This window comes from Protomyctophum bolini (assembly GCF_963924005.1).
Source record: "Protomyctophum bolini genome assembly, chromosome: 1".
NCBI lineage: Eukaryota > Metazoa > Chordata > Actinopteri > Myctophiformes > Myctophidae > Protomyctophum > Protomyctophum bolini.
Window position 1 is genome coordinate 2856283 of NC_137862.1, and position 21313 is coordinate 2877595.

Sequence of the window (21313 nt, forward strand, 5' to 3'; positions counted from 1 at the left end):
GTGTGTAACCCAAGAGTATGCTCTCTGCGTCATGATTAACAGTTTTGTTGAATACAAGCACATTCATTGTCAGGTGTCATCGTCATCATTCGAGTGTCCTCGAGATCTGCGACACAAGCTGCCTCCACTGGTCTCTGCATGTTGTCTCATCGCCACACCAAGTTCATCCAGTCAGTCCTGTGTCCCTACTCAGAACATCTGCAAATGTGAGAGGTCTTGTTCCCTCTTGATGGGCAGGGTAGTCTCCACAGACGAATATCCAAAATGACCTGGTGGTCTTTTGCTCTGTGGCAGTGTCCAGCAAAGCGGAATCTTCTTTCTGCCACAACAACTGAGATGGGGGGGGGGGGGGGGGGGGGGTGCCTCCATAAATCTGAGCTTTTGTGGGATGGTCCTTCCATGAGAGGTTCTGGACACGGATGAGGAGTCTTGTGTATGTTCCGTCAAGACGATCCCGAAACTCCTTATTCATTGTCCATGTTTCGGCACCATAGAGAAGGATCCTTTCCACACAGGCTTTGAACAGGTTGATCTTGGTAGCTCTTGAGATGTCTTGACTGCCATATAAGATGTAGCTTATTACAAGCACTCCAGGCCTGTCCTTTCCTTGTCAGGACGTCCTTTCTGCTACTGACTACGTATGATCCATGATGATATTGTCAGGTGTACAGTAGATTAGAATGTATACGTAGGACATGCTGATTCTTCAGCTGGCGCTATAGCCCCTCCTAAGTCCAGCTTTGAGGCTTTGTTGTAAACGCAAACATTGAAGACAAAAGTGAGGATTGGCCAGAATGAGATGATGACATATGATGATAAAGAGCGCCCCTCGATCACTTCACACGGGTGTGATTTTGTTTGGTTCATGATTACATCATCATAAGATGACATCATCCCACTGCCTTGGAAGAAAAGATTGATTGAGTGAGAGCAATCAGCCTGTGAAACCACAGGCCGAGCCCTACTGCTGTGTGTGTGTGTGTGTGTGTGTGTGTGTGTGTGTGTGTGTGTGTGTGTGTGTGTGTGTGTGTGTGTGTGTGTGTGTGTGTGTGTGTGTGTGTGCGTGTGCGTGCGTGCACTTAACAGAAGATTTAGCACAAAATAATTATGAATTAATGCCAAACGCATAATACTGTATATTCGAGGATGGCAAAGACATCAGACTTTTGTGAAATGTTTACACCAATAACCACAGTTTTGATTGAATACAGATTAAATGTTTATGGTGGATTTAACCCATTTTGGGCGGGAACCCCTTTTGGTGTTAGCACTATGTTGTGCTTTAGCTATTGAAAAATAGCAGATCTACAAGCATATTAAGCTTTTTCAGAAAACTGTCAGGATGTTAGAAGAACATTTTTAGAATCTGATCTCAGGTCAGAACGGGTTAAAACTAGCCATGCTTGATGAAACCGTTGCCAGTCATCTTGCAGCCGCGGTGGATGCTATTACAGTGCTTTGCAACAGCTTCTCTTTGGCCAGATGCCACGTGTGAACGACGGGTGAGACTCTGAATACAAAAAGGAATTCTGACAGCGCTACCGATTAACCCATTCTGGGCGGGAAGTCCGGGCGGGAACCCCTTTTGGTGTTATAGCATCATGTTGTGCTTTAGCCATTGAAAAATAGCAGATCTACAAGCTCGTAGCGCGCCACCGAGTGGCGCGCTACGAGCTTGTAGGTCTGCTACGAAGAACGACTGACATAGAAACATAGCTTTTTCTGAAAACTGTCAGGATGTAGAAGACAGTTTTTAGAATCTGATCTCAGGTCAGAATTGGTTAATGAACAGTCTAGCTTGGTTGCAACAGCGTGTGCTTCTGTGCTTGGACTGCCAATTTGTCTATGCCCCATTTTTTTTGATTCCTTGAGTCCAAAGCAGAGTTTAGGATGTGAGAAGAAGTACTGTGGCAAATGCTCCAGTATCTTGTCATCCTTGTAATAGTGATTCCTGGTAAATCGAACTGAGTCAAACTAAGGTAGTCTATAGTGAACTCTTTCTTAGGCTAATATATGGAAGTTAATTCTGAAATGCATCTTCATAATATTCACAAACCCAAAATAATCTTTATTATTTGAACACACAATTAGTGTAAGTTTAAAACCACACACGGGTTCAAAACTCACAGTTGAGATATCATTAATTTATGTGGTGAAACCAAATTGTAAGTCTTGGTTTGTAATACCACATATATATATTATTTTCAAAATAAATTTAAACATTGCTAAAAAGTATATTAGAAAGGGAACCCATTGCTAGCTCGATCACTTCCAGGTTTTACCACTTCATCACGTGTTGTCTGTGTTGATGTTAATGTGTGTTTTCAGACATTTAATGTCAATACTTAAAAGTTTAAACCTGACCTTTCAACTCTACGCCAAACCTCTTTTAATTTAGCAGATCTACAAGCTGTGAGGCTGTGAGGCAAATAGCAGACTTGAAGGTCTGCTATTTCTTTGCTAAAGTTCATCTCAGATTAGGGATGTGTAACCCGGGTATAGGCTACCAAACATGGTAATCTGTCAATCATGTGATCAGTATAAAATGATATTATAGTCAACCAGTCATGCATACAATGGAGCATAATAACAGCGTACACTACAGTAATGAGTGATGTATACCACTAATCACACTACAGTAATGAGTGATGTGTAAACCACTAATCACACCAAGGAACTTTGTTCAGTGACCTAAAGTGACTAGAATGATGAAGAGCACAGGTTGTCTCTGAAAGATTGGACCCATCAGGCAACATGCTGGTCTCTGGTCTGTCGGTGAGAGGGTCATACATCCTCTTCACGCTGTCTTTCATCAGGTGATGGAGAGCAAGGAGTGTCTGGTTCTATTTGGAAAGAGTTGGATCTTTTTTAACATGTTTTGGGTGGGAACCCCTTTTGGTGTTATAGCATTATGTTATGCTTTAGCTATTGAAAAATAGCAGATCTACAAGCTCATAGCGCGCCACCGAGTGGCTTGTAGGTCTGCTATTTTTTTTAAATCTAAGAACGACTGACATAGAAACATAGCTTTTTCAGAAAACTGTCAGGATGTAGAAGACATTTTTAGAATCTGATCTCAGGTCAAAATGGGTTAACACGTTTTGCTGCAACCATGCAGCCAACATTATTGGACAGTATACTACAGTCAAACGTGGGAGAGAATCAACGATTCCATAACTTGTTTATAGTTATTATATCATGTTAAGACGAAAGAGCACCTTGGAATGATGGATGCTCCTCTGCCATCTCGGTGACCAATATGGATGTCGGCTTGACCATGAAAGTAATAAGTATAGTCCATTATTAACTGTGATGACTAGCTCAGCTTGGCTTACATAAAAACCTTCTCTGTTGCTGCTGCCCCTTTCATAGTGAGAGGCACAGTCGGGGTTCTGCCATCAAAGCCCAAAATCATTCTTTTAGTTTCCAGACACTTCACCAGCACCAGCTCTTTTGTAGTATTGCATTTAGTTACATGAGTGTATTATTTTGCAATGTAAACTGTTTGTTTGGAATATAACAGTCTATGAATGGTGTTCAAAAGGTTTTTCTGCAAAAGCTAAAGGCTGAAATAAACAGACAACACAGATAATCATGGCATGATTTTCAAAGGTTTCATCAGTGGAATGCAGCGGGGAGAAAACACTGGCTCACAGAGAAGCAGCTTTAGCATTTTTGGCACTTCAAAAAGCAAGAGTGATGAGGTTAAAATGATGTGGTTACAATAATGAACGTGTTCTGACCAAAACACAAGGCGGTATTTTTTCACACACCAAAGTACTGCAATGTAAAATATGCTAGTCAAAATATTGCCTCGTCTAAATACCTCCTAAATATAATAATTTTGTATGACCTCCTAAAGTGGTTAATGTTAGGGCTGAGTTGCACCTCCTTACTCAGTCCGTTCCACAGTTGAACTCACACAAACTGAGATGCCACATACTCTTCGATTTTAATTTAACACAGTGTACTTTGAAGTTAAGTTCTCGTCTTTAAATTATAACCCCCCTTCTCTATCACTGAACATTTTTTGTACATTACCTGGTAAAATATTTTTCCTTGCTCTAAACATAATTAGTGCAGTCTTGTATTCAACAAGGTCCATTAATTAAATTCATGATGTTTGATTGTAAAAAATAGTATATTGGTGTGATCCAGATATCCTGCCTTGTTGACTATTCTGATTGCTTTTCCCTCTTTTTATCTGGTGTTGTGTTTATAGACAGACTCCTCACTCAAATGTGCACTTGCAGTTTGGGGCAACTCCAAACAACTCCAAACCATGCATGGCCTACTGTACTTGTGTGCGATGCAAGTGGGCAGCTCCACAGAGTGCATTTCTAGTTATTGTTATGCATAATTATATGAAGTGAAATGAGTTTCATGTGATATTCCTACGGGGCAACCCTAATTATTGCATTAGTAGCAAAAAAGGTTCTTCGGCCAGGTCTGAAACACTTTTGAAAACTAAATGTAGATGTGTGCTTATATAGAAAATGGACATAATGAATAAGCCCTACAAGACTGGCCTGACATTTATTAATAATTTAATGTGGAAAAATACTGATTTCTCTCTTGAGAGCAGACATACCATATGTCAGACCCGCAGATTAGAACCTCACACTGCTAATTATAATGGATTGGAGAATTCTCTGAAAGGACCCGTGTCCGCTTGACTGATTGCATGAGTTAAGCGCGCATTGTCTCTCTAGGGTGATTTATACTTGAGTAGGTGTTGTGCGTTGGTGTCGGAAATCTAGCTCACAATGCATCATCATGTTTTGCAACGCATTGTGAGCTTGTAGATCAGCTATTTTTGGTGTGCGACAATGACGCGCAACTATATATCAATCAGGCCTCGCCGTCTTTCTTTTACCCGTTCTACGGCCTGCCCTATAGAGCGTCGCAGAGAGAGAGAGAGACCCGGAAAATAAATCGCCGTTCATTTTCCTCATAGGCTTTTCTTAAAGTATTTATTTAAAGACGGTTACGCCGCGGACAAAGCCAACTCGGATCGTGACAAATCATGACAATGAACACAATGTTTTGGGGCCGATCAAATCATTAGAAAGAAGAAAATAAAGTCAGGAGACAACACTATGTGTTTTGTTTTTCGTCTTATAAATTATTTGATCGGCCCCAAAACATTGTGTTCATTGTCATGATTTGTCACGATCCGAGTTGGCTTTGTCCCGCGGCGTAACCGTCTTTAAATAAATACTTTAAGAAATGCCTATGGGAGAAATGCATTGGGATTCATTTCCTAGGCCACTCGTCGTTCTGAAAGGGGGAGGGACTGTGACGCTCTATAGAGTAGTAGTATTGTCAGCAATTTTACCAAATTACAATGCTAGGCTCCAATCATGTTTTTTTGGAGATAATGGTCCAGAACGATCAAACACATCTATAATGTAACAAAGAAACAGAATGCATATGCGATAGCATTCATTATTACATGAACAGGGCTTCTCATGCCTCACTTATTTTTGATTGGGAAACATTTTGAGCTAACGCCAGGACATTTCACTGTAAAATAAAATCCCCCAAGAAGATTACTGCTCATCCCCAATTATCTTGCCTTGTGTAATTGCGCACATCTAAAACTCCGATCAGCTCATTCTTTAATCCATTTTGGGCCGGGAACCCCTTTTGGTGTTTTTTAAACATTATGTTATAATTTAGCTATTGAAAAATAGCAGATCTACAAGCTCATAGCGCGCCACCGAGTGGCGCGCTACGAGCTTGTAGGTCTGCTACAAAAAAATCGCAAAGCTTTGAATATATACTCTTTCAGAGCAAACGTTTTTAACTGAAATCTTTGCTTCTGGGAGGAGGTGGTTCCTGAAACAACACATTTTCAGATGGGGGGTCAGCAACCAATTTCATATATTTTTTGGGGGTCCTTGACATGAAATATTGAGAACCACTGATATAGAAACTTGAGGTTTTTCAGAAAAAAAAAATATATATATAAAAAAAATATATATATATAAAATATATTTTCGACGTCAGGCCTACATGGGTTAAGATGAGGAAATGTGTGCAGGAGTGCCTCCTGCCATCTGTGCTGGAGCACATCTCAACGAGGCAGCAGCAGCAAGGTCAAACCAGTTGGATCAGATTGAGACATAAAGAGAAGAGAAAAGCCTGCCTCTGGTTATATGACTCGTGTCTGTCATTAGTACCGCAGAAGTCATTTGGCTATAGTAGGCTTCAATTTAGCACAGTGTATTGTGTGTGTGTGTGTGTGTGTGTGTGTGTGTGTGTGTGTGTGTGTGTGTGTGTGTGTGTGTGTGTGCGTGTGTGCGTGTGCGTGTGTGTGCGTGTACTGTAAAGGAAAGGAACCTATGCATTTTTACGATTTGGAGCATGACCCAGTGTGCAGACGGACCTCAGCCCAGCACCTGTTTTTTTTCTTTAGTGAATGGATGTGTGTATTGTACAAATAATGTAACTGAGACCAAGACGTGGCCACCAATGTTAATATTGCAACTTGAGAATTACAGTTACATTCTCTTCACCAACAAAGAGCACAATTCACAGGTAGCCCAAAAAGGAAATGTTTGTATCAAATGCAGTACACTTGGGTTAGGACTTTAGCTTCAGCAAAAAGCACTGATTCAGTAGTGTATATGGTAACCAGTACACCATTGCTCCAATACAATACAAAGGCACAGACACTGTCCTGGGGTCTGCCATGACAATACTCACACCCCAGGGGCCAAGTTACTCTATGTGTGGGTTACTCTACTCTGAGTCTCTGACTCGTGTGACTGAACTTCTCACGCTATCTCTGAGGGAGATGCCAGCCACCCGTTGAAGAAAACTCATTTTGTCCACTTGTACCATAGGTGAGAGTATAGGAACACTTAATGACCATATAAGGTGAGACTAGGAACGAAGATTGCTCGGAAGACTTTCGAGCTTTGCCTTCTGGCTCAACTCTCATTTAACCCACCTCGCCCCAACTTAATACATTAACAACTGGTGACTTGAGCTTAAAACTTTTCAAGAGAGAAAGAACAAATAAATCACCAACCATAACAAAACAATCTAAACATCAAATGAAACGTGTGTGACAACAGATGCACAGGGACTGGAGATCTGAACGGATACGACTGGGAGTCAATTGAAGCCAATATTATTATAATCTAAATGGTTGCATTTTGCTTTGGCCAACTGCTTAATAGTATATTGAGCATTTGCAGCTGTTCTTATAAACATTAAATAATGTGTATCTGACTGTAAACCACCCTGCTGTTGCCTGTAGTGAGTGCAGTCATCAACACGGCTCATTCAATTAATAGTCTGCATCCATTCTGTCACATTTTCATATGAATACTGTATGTAATGTAAAACACAATCGCAAAACAAATACTGTTCATTTCCTGGTTCCCTTTCCCCCTTATTACAAAGAACATGATGGGCCAACCTGAAGTCCACAATAACGTACGCAAGCTTTTTTTTCTTTGCTTTTTTTATCCCACGATTTTGTAACCCATTTTTCACCCCTGTGTCAATCATCTAATGTGATCCTGGGCTCTACACACCCTCCACCAACCTAGTCCCCATATATGGGGGACAAGGGGAGAGCAACCTAGTCCCCATATATGGGGGACAAGGGGAGAGCAACCTAGTCCCCATATATGGGGAACAAGGGGAGACCAACCTAGTCCCCATATATGGGGGGACAAGGGGAGACCAACCTAGTCCCCATATATGGGGAACAAGGGGAGACCAACCTAGTCCCCATATATGGGGGACAAGGGGAGAGCAACGGACTTGAACTCATGCTTCCTTCATGCCTGAGTGTCCTCCTTTACACCTGACAGGGGGGAGTTTCCCTGGTTGGACGTAGCGCGTGGAAGGAACACGTTATTCCAACCAGTTCCTTTCCCCTCCATCAGGCGCCCCGGCTGGCCAGGGGGAGGCAGTTTACCCTATACGCAAGCTTTGATTGGTTTATACTTGCATCGTGTTGCCAGTTTTGTGTTATAAACAATTAATTTCACATTACAAAAGAAAATCCCCCCAGGGGTTCGAGCAAAAACTAAAGCAGATGGAGGGACTCGGCCCATGGCCTATATAATGGGTGGTGAAATATAGGCTTTGTTTCAAGATTGCAAAATGTCAGCTAGTCTCTAAAGTGCTATACTTAAAAAAAAAAAAAACAGAAATCTGATGCAATACTTTGCTTCATATACTTTCATGTCTGGAGGCTTCTGGTCATGGTGGCTACAGCATGTGGTACAGTCAGTACAGTACACAGGGGACTGTGGTGGGTTTGCATTGAACTGTTCTTCTCATTACCATTGCATGGTAAATCTGCCTCTCTGAGGACTGATTAACCCATTTTGGTCGGGAACCCATTTCGGTGTTAGCATCATGTCGTGCTTTATAGCTATTGAAAAATAGCAGATCTACAAGCTCATAGCGCGCCACCGAGTGGCGCGCTACGAGCTTGTAGGTCTGCTATTTTTGAAAAATCGAAGAACGACTTACATTTTTTAGAATCTGATCTCAGGTCAGAATGGGTTCATCAGACCAGTGTGTGTCCAGTGGAAACCTCGTATGAATCTGATCTCAGGTCAGAATGGGTTAAGGATTTAGAACAATTCAGAGTGCCAGCGAGTACCGTACCGTACGCAAAAACATTTCAAAACCCTGCAGATCTACAGCTTTTTACCTCCATAGAGCCACTTACTGTACTTACTATAGTGGCATTCATACAATTTACAATTTAGGCATTTAACAGACGCTCTTAATCCAGAGCGATTTACATTAAGCAAGAACAAAAAAGCATGGGAATACATCACATAAAAAGCATTTATCATGAAACATGCGTAAGCTAAGAAAGTAACAGTGGAATATCTATTTAATGAAACAATACATATAAACTATACATATATATACTATACTATGCTATACACATGACGTGCTATGACTACATACAATGCAATTATAGTGCTGTCTACATAAACATGGTATAAGTCTCTATCAAATGCTATCTAAGTCTACAGAAATGCTATCTAAGGGGGTGGGGTAAGTCAGCCCCAGCCAGCAGGCCAGAATGGGTCTAGTACTTTAGTTCGACTATAAGTCATTGGTCCGAAAAACGACAACCTCACCTCAAACCCTAACCTAACCATAACCGCAATAAGCACGGGAGCAGGCGCTAGTCGGAGATGCAGACGCATGTCGGTCTAATGCGCCGTCGGATTTACAATGCGGTCCCCGGCCAGAATGGCCAAAGGCAAAGTGATTATGTTTCCACTCGTGTGAGTCTGTCTGTCTGTCTGTCCGTCTGTGAACAGGTAATCACGGGCACCGCAAAATACCACAGATCATGAACACAGTGTAATATTGGTGTGAAAGTTTGCCAAGAAGATCTGCCACCGTAAAATGTTTCAACTCGGCCTCATGGTGGCGCTGTAACAGCTCAGAACGAAGCCCTGGGTGGGCAGGCTAGCCTGGCATGCATCAGTGTTGTTTTCGTCGACTAAATGACGAAAAATGTTAGTCGACTACCTTTTTCCACTGACTGGAAACTAAAGGAAAACTAAGCTATGACGACTAAAACTAAGACTAAATACGTATACTGACAATTTCTTCGACAAATAAAAACTAGTCTAAAATGTTAGGAAGGGACTAGTGGACGAGAGATCCAGTAGAAGTCATTTTACTCTTTGTTGCATGCTGAAAATAGCAGATCGGCTGTAAAAACACTCATTACGACGGCATCAAGGCCCGCCAAAACACATTTTAGTCGACTAAATCACCTGTAGATTTAGTCGACTAAAATCTTATGACATTTAGTCGACTAAAACTAGACTAACACTAAGACATTTCCAGGTGACTAAAATGTGACTAAAACTAAATGAAGTTTCAGTCCAAAGACTATGACTATAAATTAAAATTGAAATTTGCTGCCAAAAACAACACTGGCATGCATACAATTTAAAACTTTAGACTCCATTAAAACTTTGTTCCCACACAGTAACATTGAAACATTCTAAGTGTTCATTTACCCATTTATTTATTTATTGAACACACTGAGGATTTTCCTGTGTGGCTCACATGCAGCGATCAGAGTCCATTCCAATTAACCCATTCTGAACGGGAACCCATTTTGGTGTTTAGCATCATGTTATGCTTTAGCTATTGAAAAACAGCAGATCTACAAGCTCATAGCGCGCCACCGAGTGGCGCGCTACGAGCTTGTAGGTCTGCTATTTTTGAAAAATCGAAGAACGACTGACATTTTTAGAATCTGATCTCAGGTCAGAATGGCTTAATCAGACCAGTGTGTGTCCCTAGTGGAAACCTCGTATGAATCTGATCTCAGGTCAGAATGGGTTAAAACGCTCCGGTGTAGTGCAGTCTGCACATTGAGCGAGATTAGACGGTATTTTTTCGTTTTGGCTCCTGAGAGATAGAACCGTCACATCTCCATTCTGTAATGTTTGTTAGATGAGTAATTATACATATTTATTATTATCACATCTCGATTCTCCACTGGAATGATTCATTCTGTAATGTTGTTTGATAATGAGTATTTGTCTGCATTTGAGGTCAGTATAAACATGAGACTGTCATTATGTCAGAGTGAGTAAGGTGGTCTTTTTACACGAGAACGAGTGTTCATAGAAAACGGCAAAGTAAAGTATCGTTTGCTGCATGGTGTCCCTTTTTAGACGAGAACTGTGTTTTCAGGAAGTGAAAACGCAACAAAGTGAAACCAACCTCCCAGAGTGGAAATCTTTGAGAACGCCGTTGTATCCCTTCTCTGTGCTAAACGGGCAAAACGGTGAATCCGCAAAACTTATGACACCATGGCTCACGTTGGCTCACGTTGGCTCACATGTAGCGCATATTTATTACATTGATGTAGAGCCGTATAATTATGATATAATGGAGTTCCTGAACAAGCCTCCCTCCTCGCCTACACGAAGCGCTGCTCATCAGCGATGGTGAATGTTAACCCATTCTGACCTGAGATCAGATTCATACGAGGTTTCCACTAGGACACACACTGGTCTGATGAACCTCATTCTGACCTGAGATCAGATTCTAAAAATGTCAGTCGTTCTTCGATTTTTCAAAAATAGCAGACCTACAAGCTCGTATCGCGCCACTCGGTGGCGCGCTATGAGCTTGTAGATCTGCTATTTTTCAATAGCTAAAGCATAACATGATGCTAACACCAAAATGGGTTCCCGGTCAGAATGGGTTAAAACCATGATGTAAATAAAATGCCTTGTGATAGGCGGCAGCAGCGTTTATGTAGCCCTAATGTATTATAAAATATATATATATATATAACCATCCCGTGGCGCGCTTTGCCTGCACGCTTCTGGGCTGCCTGTCAGCCTCGATGCGTTATAGAAAGCAGGCAGCGCGCCTGATGGAGGGGAAAGGAACTGGTTGGAATAACGTGTTCCTTCCACGCGCTACGTCCAACCAGGGAAACTCCCCCCTGTCAGGTGTAAAGGAGCAACTTGGACACTCAGGCATGAAGGAAGCATGAGTTCAAGTCCGTTGCTCTCCCCTTGTCCCCCATATATGGGGACTAGGTTGGTCTCCCCTTGTCCCCCATATATGGGGACTAGGTTGGTCTCCCCTTGTCCCCCATATATGGGGACTAGGTTGGTCTCCCCTTGTCCCCCATATATGGGGACTAGGTTGGTGGAGGGTGTGTAGAGCCCAGGATCACATTAGATGATTGACACAGGGGTGAAAAATGGGTTACAAAATCGTGGGATAAAAAATATATTAAAAAAAGAAAGCAGGCAGCGAGCGACGGCCACAACCCTGTCGTGGTCTGGAAGCAAAACCCCGGTAGGTTTTGCGTGAAGGGGGAGCTGGCTCTTCTTCTTGTATACGTAACGTGGGTGACTGGTCTGACTATCTGGCAGCCCGTTATAGCGCCACCTAGTAGAGACAATTATATTGTTTTCATAAAGTCTGCGTTCTCGTGTAAAGGGTCAATAAAAATGAGAACGCAACTGGACTTTGACGTTTTATCTGGAGACCTTCGCCGTCTGAAAGAGGCCTGAGTTTGCCTCTTATTGCCCTGCAGGGAAATTAGGTTGTAAATAATAGTGATATCACCGAAGGGCTGAAAAAAGCATAGTAACAAATCGTTTTATATTTCATTACAACAATTTAAATGTTGAAATATAAAGGCCTGACTCAACCAATGTGAACCGCACTACCCATTAATAGATGCATAATGAAACAAATATTGTGTGTGTGTGTGTGTGTGTGTGTGTGTGTGTGTGTGTGTGTGTGTGTGTGTGTGTGTGTGTGTGTGTGTGTGTGTGTGTGTGTGTGTGTGTGTGTGTGTGTGTGTGTGTGTGTGTGTGTGTGTGTGTGTGTGTGTGTGTGTGTGTGTGTGTGTGTGTTGCTCCTCTTTGGATGCACATTGCTGTTCCTCATGGAGGTTTGTGAATCCACACTTCTCCTGGGCTGTGTGTGCTCCAGTTCCTGTCGATTTGATCCAATGAAAGCCAATGAAACTGGTCAGATGACCAATGATATCCAATGAAATCAACAGGAACTGGAGCACACACAGCCCAGGAAAAGTGTGGATTCACAAACCTCCATGAGGAACAGCAGTGTGCATCCAAAGAGGAGCAACACACACACACACACACACACACTGAAACATCAGAGCAGAACGGTGCAGCCATATAAATGCTGGAGAGACAGCCGGTGAGAGAGAACTGTTTATTTGTGACAGATCATGCCAGTTCATGGACACTTGTTTTTGTGTGTGTGTGTGTGTGTGTGTGTGTGTGTGTGTGTGTGTGTGTGTGTGTGTGTGTGTGTGTGTGTGTGTGTGTGTGTGTGTGTGTGTGTGTGTGTGTGTGTGTGTGTGTGTGTGTGTGTGTGTGTGTGTGTGTGTGTGTGTGTGTGTGTGTGTGTGTGTGTGTGTGTGTGTGTGTTGTCTTTTTTTGTTGAGCACACCAGAGTGCCAGCAGAGGAAGAATGCTGGTTGTAAAGCTCAATGGTGTAAAAGTTATAAAATACTTTGATGTGATTTAAACGCATAGCAAGCATAGCAGCACAAAGCAAGGCTCAGCTAGTACGCGTATAGCAGAGACTTTATGCACCAAAACGTGAACTAATGTGTGGTCAATAAAATAAAATGCAGACGGTTTAATTACAAAACAGTCTCATTGTGTCAGCAAGAAGAACCCCCCCAGTAGCAACTCAGCACGCTATAGTGACATAATATAACCAACGGGCTGACGGGGACCTTTATACAGTCGTGGCTGTTTCTCTCTGCGGAGCTCTGGAGTGGCCATTAGATGGATAGATCTTTATTTGTCATTGCAACGTGTACAACGAAATTAACCCATTCTGACCTGAGATCAGATTCATACGAGGTTTCCACTGGACACACACTGGTCTGATTAATCCATTCTGACCTGAGATCAGATTAAAAAAATGTCAGTCGTTCTTCGATTTTTCAAAAATAGCAGACCTACAGGCTCGTAGCGCGCCACTCGGTGGCGCGCTATGAGCTTGTAGATCTGCTATTTTTCAATAGCTAAAGCATAACATGATGCCAACACCAAAATGGGTTAAAAGTGCCAACCAAGTGCATCATATCACAAAACAACATACAAGCTAAAACAAAACACACATGACTTCTTGTTATTGCACAACCCCTGTAGCACTAATGCACAAACATGTAATTACTCATTTTAGCTGTTTATCTCACAACAAACCCTTATTGCACTTAACCCATTCTGAACGGGAACCCGTTTTGGTGTTAGCATCGTGTTAATGCTTTTGCTATTGAAAAATAGCAGATCTACAAGCTCATAGCGCGCCACCGAGTGGCGCGCTACGAGCTTGTAGGTCTGCTATTTTTTTGAAGAATCGAAGAACGACACTGACATTTTTATAGAATCTGATCTCAGGTCAGAATGGGTTAATCAGACCAGTGTGTGTCCAGTGGAAACCTCGTATGAATCTGATCTCAGGTCAGAATGGGTTACGATAGCAGAAAAAACTAAAAAGTGTCGCAGCAACAGATCATTTTTTTAGCAGCATTGAGTGCAACTATACCGCTGTGGGATAGAAGCTGTTACTGAATCTGTTGTACAATTTACAATTTACAATTTACAATTTAGGCATTTAGCAGACGCTCTTAATCCAGAGCGACTTACATTAAGCAAGAACAAAAAGCATGGGGAATACATCACATAAAAACATTTATCATGAAACATGTGTAAGCTAAGAAAGTAACAGTGGAATATCTATAATGAAACTATACATATAAGCTATACATCTATACTACTATGATATACATTATGTACTATGACGTGCTATGACTACATACAATGCACTTATGCTGTTTACATAACATGCTATAAGTCTGTATCAAATGCTATCTAAGTCTACAGAATTGTCTGTTGGTCTTGGACTTGATCACTCTGTACCGTACGTCTGCCTGATGGCAGCAGTTCAAACAGTGAGTGAGCGGGGTGGGAAGTGTCTTTCATAATGTTCAGAGTTTTTTTTATGACGGCGGTCTCTGTGTACAATATAGTTCTTACAGTGTGGGGAGGAGAGGGCAGCCAACCATCTTCTGTGCTGTATTTATGACGGTAAGATTATTTTGATTTGAGATCACGAGATAACGAATTAGTATTAAATGCGAGAGCACGAAATAGTATATCGAGACCGGCGGCACGAGTTACTAATTCGAAAACACGAGATAACAAATTAGTTATTCGAGATCACGAGATGACAAATAAAAATAAATAAATAAATATATATATATATATATATCTCTCAATGGCCACTCAGTATTTATCTGTGGTTTCTGTCTGTGCTAATGCATTTTTCTTCTCAGTGGGTATTATATCAAATTTGATTGAAGCAGGTTTTTGCAACAAAAGTAGCCATTTATATTTTATACATTTTGTATAATGTTCCAGTTCCAGATTGTCTGCTCATTTTCTTTGTGACTTATTTGATCACTTATACAAATTCTACTTGTTTAATCTGTATCCTGATTGGATTAAAATTGGTATCCCGACCTGAAAATGCATTTTCTGTTTAATAAAAAGCTGGAGAGACACTGGTTACATACTGTATATGGATTAGATCCAGTTGTTTAAAATTCTGAATAACAAACTACTACCGTAGTTATTTTGGCTATTTTGCCAAATGTAAGCAAATATATTCCACTTTCATAAGTCAGTGAACATGACCGTGTACACTACAGTATGTGAACAATACGTATCTGGCAAAATAAACAGCTATACAACCATTATAATTTTTATTCACTAGCATATTTTTGATTTGTTAAAGACACTTTTTGTGTCAAAATTACATGTCAAAAGTAGGCTACGTCCTGTGAAAGAAGACATAGAGATGGACCCTTATGAATATGAATGATTATTGATTGCATTCACCTTGTTTGATTCCCATGGCTTTTCTACCAATCACACTTTATCTTAATTAGTGGGAGACATTATATTGTGTTCCTTATCTAACTGGAGAAGATGCCGTTACTTGTTTTAAACTTAAACTGTACATTAAGTGTCTTGCTCAAGGGTACTCGTCTTGGACAGTATTGATTGATTGATTGAAAAATGTATTAACAGTTTGTAGAATTACAGTACATTTCAAGCACAAACTCAATACAAAGACTGTTAACTGTGAGTGGACGACCCAATTAAGCATTACACTTGTTTACAACAGGGTCCACCTTGTTCAATTCATCAAAACATTTAGAGACGTACAAATAGACACTTCTATAATAGTTAAAGAACAGAACAGGAATTCATCATAAAGGAAGCAAAAAGGGAAAAGATACATATACAGTGAGGGGAAAGGGGGTGGGGGGGGATTCAGATTTTACAGGGGCCAGTTTCGAATTGCAGCCGTCCGTAGGTGCCCTTTGAGAGCGGTTTTGAAGGAGTCAAGGGATTCATTGACTGTTGGTAGGGCGTTCCACATTTTGGTGGCATAGGAGCGGAAAGAATTTAGTCCCTTGTTTGTGCCGAATCTGGGTTGTACATGGTGGTATAAACAAATCCCAAATGTTTATAAACAAATCCCAAATGTTTATAAACAACTACAGGTCTACTGGTAGTGGTCCTACCCCCCCCCCCATGTTTATAAACAAATCCCAAATGTTTTTAAAAAAATCCCAAATGTTTATAAACAAATCCCAAATGTTTATAAACAAATCCCAAATGTTTATAAACAAATCCCAAATGTTTATAAACAACTACAGGTCTACTGGTAGTGGTCCTACCCCCCCCCATGTTTATAAACAAATCCCAAATGTTTTTAAAAAAATCCCAAATGTTTATAAACAAATCCCAAATGTTTATAAACAAATCCCAAATGTTTATAAACAAATCCCAAATGTTTATAAACAACTACAGGTCTACTGGTAGTGGTCCTACACCCCCCCCCCCCCCCCCCCCCCCATGCACAATATAATCTGTAGGAAATGGAATCGCCCATAAATATCGCCCATAAAAATGCCGTATCGGTATCGGATCGGTCTCAAAATAACCCCGATTATTTTCACCGATATTGATGACGCAACAATAATGTGACCGCCAATGGCTTTGTACTCATTCAGTCATTCTGATGAAAACAGACACTTGGAAAAGGTGTATATAGGCTATTTATTTATTGATTGAATATTATATAATAATATATTGAACACCTCTGGTGTTGTGGGTGCATGGACTTTGTTAACATTAAGGAAGTATTTAGACATTATCCAAGTGGTGAGCTGTGGGGATCAAACCAGGAACCTGCTCTATACCTCCTGAGCCACCGCAGCCCCGTCAGCTTAGCTCATAACTCATAAATATTCCGGGGATGCATCCTGATGCTCACTACAGTACAGTGAACTATAGGTTTATGTATAATGTTGTCGTCAGTTATCACGTTCCATATGAGCTCATGGTAATAATATTCATAATATTTTATTTATTAATGTACATCTGCCCTCAAAGCGGTTAGCAGAAGCTAGCCCTGATTGCCATTATCTAAATTATTTTGACAATGACATATTTATCCCATTCTGGGCGGGAACCCCTTTTGGTGTTAGCATTATGTTATGCTTTATAGCTATTGAAAAATAGCAGATCTACAAGCTCGTAGCGCGCCACCGAGTGGCGCGCTACGAGCGACGAACGACTGACATACGAACGACTGACATATAGAAACATAGCTTTTTCAGAAACCTGTCAGGATGTAGAAGAACATTTTTTAGAATTTGATCTCGGGTCAGAACGGGTTATAGAAAGCCCTACACGGAATACTCCGTGTACACGCGTGTACAGTACACGCCCAGCTCTGGTACAGTTACACTCTGTTTCACATGACAGGCATGTCGAGCTGACACGATGTGAACCTTCCCCATTTGTTCCGCTCTGCCTGCCTTTGATAGCTTCAGCGAGGGGAGGAGGAACAGCATCACAGAAGAGCCTCGATCAAACGCTTCGGCTCAGCCTTTTGAAAAGCACACTCCTGTGGCAGGCAGTGCACTATAGCTGCTCTGTTGCTATTGCATGTAAAAAGATCTCTCTCTCTCTCTCTTTTTTTTAAACATTTATTTAACCAGTAAAATCCACATTGAGACTGAAGTCTCTTTTACACAGTGTGAACTGGCCCAAGACAAGAGGCAAAAGAAGTGACACAACGAACTCTGCCAGTAACAAAAAATACACAACATAAAACAGGACAGACATACAATGCTCATAAATACAGTACCCATACTACCAAAGAAGCTTAAAGGGAGAACGGGAACGCGACTAATAAATAAAAACTAAGCAACGGAAATTGCTAGTTGACTAAGAAGCAAGCAGACAGTTGCTATACGTCAAAGCAGGAGCAGTGTATGGGGAGTGTGTCCCATGATGGCAATCCATTTAAAGCTCACTAGGGGAATCACAGCAGCCAGTTTGAGTCTGGACTGTGAGGTCATTCCAAGACCAGGGTCCAGTTTGAGTCTGGACTGTGAGGTCATTCCAAGACCAGGGTCCAGTTTGAGTCTGGACTGTGAGGTCATTCCAAGACCAGGGTCCAGTTTGAGTCTGGACTGTGAGGTCATTCCAAGACCAGGGTCCAGTTTGAGTCTGGACTGTGAGGTCATTCCAAGACCAGGGTCCAGTTTGAGTCTGGACTGTGAGGTCATTCCAAGACCAGGGTCCAGTTTGAGTCTGGACTGTGAGGTAATTCCAAGACCAGGGTCCAGTTTGAGTCTGGACTGTGAGGTCATTCCAAGACCAGGGTCCGAAATAAGCAATGCTTTTTTTTCCCAGCCTCAGATTTAGTTTAGGGGGCACGACATTACGACGTAGCGTAACCAAGCATTTGATCTGAGGTTGAGAGAGTTTTGGACCAGTTCTAAATTTAGAACCAATGTACAGTAACGTGGGAGGTTACCAAGAATGGCTTTATAAATGAGAATATACCAATGTAGCAACCTGCGAGACGTTAACCCATTCTGACCTGAGATCAGATTCATACGAGGTTTCCACTGGACACACACTGGTCTGATTAACCCATTCTGACCTGAGATCAGATTCTAAAAATGTCAGTCGTTCTTCGATTTTTCAAAAAATAGCAGACCTACAAGCTCGTAGCGCGCCACTCTGTGGCGCGCTATGAGCTTGTAGATCTGCTATTTTTCAATAGGTAAAGCATAACATGATGCTAACACCAAAATGGGTTCCCGTTCAGAATGGGTTAAGGAATACTGGAATAGCAACCCACGAGGGCGAGTGACGAGTCCTATAGGGGGAATTGGTTATAAACCTCTCTCTGTGTGTCTCTCTCTCTCTCTCTCTCTCTCTCTCTCTCTCTCTCTCTCTCTCCCTCAGGTGACCACCTGCGAGTGTGTCCCCAGGGATACACCTGCTGCACGTCGGAGATGGAGGACACGCTCAGCCAGCAGAGCAAGCTGGAGTTTGAGAACCTAGTGGAGGAGATCAGCCACGACATGAGGACCACGTTCGTCTCCAGACATAAAAAGTTTGATGGTAAGAGAGTTTATTTAATCACATTAAAAAATAACTTAACGTTTATCCATAACAACTGGATGAAATCATCACTTATCATCACTGTCAATTCAATTCAATTCAAAGGGCTTTATTGGCATGAGAAAACATACGTTTACATTGCCAAAGCAGAAGGAACAATACAGCAATACAATCGAAACAAAAATTATGTACATTTGAAGGTCAGAATCTTCAATAGATCAACTTCTATGTACCAAGATCACTCGATGCAGGTATAGTGCAGGAATATACACAATTATTAGTCTTTAGGGTGGTTGTGTTCCATTTGATATCCTTCTCCTATCACAGCAACTCACAAATCTTGCTGCTGTGTTTTGCACATTGTTGTACTTCGCCCAGCAGATATGGGAGTTTTTCATGGTCATGTTTTCAAAATCTCTGTGTGTGGTTGTAATCTGTGGGAAGTGTGTGTCTCTGATGTCTTGGTACAATGGACAGATGGTTAGGAAGTGTAGCTCGGTTTCCACTTAATTTTGTGTGCAGTGGGTGCATATAGTCTGTCTTCTCTCGGGATACAGGTCTGCCACACTCATAACATGTAGAAACTAACATGCATGTTTGAAAAATATTTGATATGCTACTGTATATATTTTATACAATGATCAAAGTCCCAGAACACCAACATGGTCATCTGAACATTCGAATTGCAGCCGTCCGTAGGTGCCCTTTGAGAGCGGTTTTGAAGGAGTCAAGGGTATTCACATGTCTTAATGACTGTTGGTAGGGCGTTCCACATTTTGGTGGCATAGGAGCGAAAATAAATGTAGTCCCTTGTTTGTGCCGAATCTGGGTTGTACATGGTTTGTTGCACTCCCTCTGGTGTTGTGGGTGTGGACTTCGTTTACATTAAGGAAGTATTTAGACAGGTACATGGGTATCTTGGTGGTGTATCGAATCTTGTGGACCAGACCCATTGCAAGATGCTGTACTCTGTCGTCGACCCTAAGCCATCCCAGCCTGTCCTCATAACATCTAGAAACTAACATGCATGTTTGAAAAATATTTGATATGCTATACTGTATATATTTTATTAATGATCAAAGTCCCAGAACACCAACATGGTCGTCAACTGAACATCCCCCCCAATAGCCATCCATCCCTCAGGCTTCCAGAGCTCTCCACCTTGCGGGGTTTTGAATCCTACGTCCTTCATCCACTTCACACGGCCTCATTTCAGTCCCCGGGTTTATTTATAGGGGACCCTATTAACCCATTCTGACCTGAGATCAGATTCATACGAGGTTTCCACTGGACACACACTGGTCTGATTAACCCATTCTGACCTGAGATCAGATTAAAAAAAATGTCAGTCGTTCTTTGATTTTTCAAAAATAGCAGACCTACAAGCTCGTAGCGCGCCACTCGGTGGCGCGCTATGAGCTTGTAGATCTGCTATTTTTCAATAGCTAAAGCATAACATGATGCTGAACACCAAAACGGGTTCCCGGTCAGAATGGGTTAAGACATGCCTAACTCTTCTTTCTGATTACTGACACCATTCCCTGGAGGCCCTGTGGGGGTTTTGATGCATTATTTAATAATCCCTGAAGCTAGCGAGAGTGACTCTTTGACGATATAGCGTTAACCCATTCTGAACGGGAACCCATCTTGGTGTTAGCGTCATGTCGTGCTTTAGCTATTGAAAAATAGCAGATCTACAAGCTCGTAGCGCGCCACCGAGTGGCGCGCTACGAGCTTGTAGGTCTGCTATTTTTGAAAAATCGAAGAGCAACTGACATTTTTTAGAATCTGATCAGAATGGGTTAATCAGACCATTGTGTGTCCAGTGGAAACCTCGTATGAATCTGATCTCGGGTCAGAATGGGTTAAGTCTTCGGGATGTCTTGAAGGTGCCACCATGGATTTATTCTCCCTATCTTTTTCCCACATTTCCCGTAGACACTTAGAGAGCCCGATCTCATTCCAGTCCAGCAGATGTAGAGCAAAATAAATCAACAGCTGAAGTGTAACCTTACTGTAAAATCAACAGCTGAAGTGTAACCTTACTGTAACTGAAGTGTAACCTTACTGTAACTTAAAGCTGAAGTGTAACCTTACTGTAACTTAAAGCGCGATTTATTCGTTTTCATCATGAGATTGTACAGTATATTATCGACAATTTTTGGTCAACAGAGTATACTGTAAAATTAAGCTTATAGTTACACTTAGTTAGATTCTCACAATGCTCATTCAGGAATCCATCTGTTTTGGGGCAACAGGTGATATTCAGTATTATTTTCATC

At 41.6% G+C, this 21313-nt stretch overlaps 1 protein-coding gene across 1 annotated transcript in view; it reads left to right on the forward strand.

Annotated features, from left to right (window-relative positions):
- gpc6a (glypican 6a) overlaps nucleotides 1-21313 on the forward strand; it is a 234772-nt gene that overhangs the window by 63394 nt on the left and 150065 nt on the right. The window contains exon 2 of the mRNA XM_080781315.1: nucleotides 18873-19031. Coding sequence (XP_080637441.1) covers nucleotides 18873-19031 — 159 coding nt within the window. The remainder of the gene's footprint in view (nucleotides 1-18872; nucleotides 19032-21313) is intronic.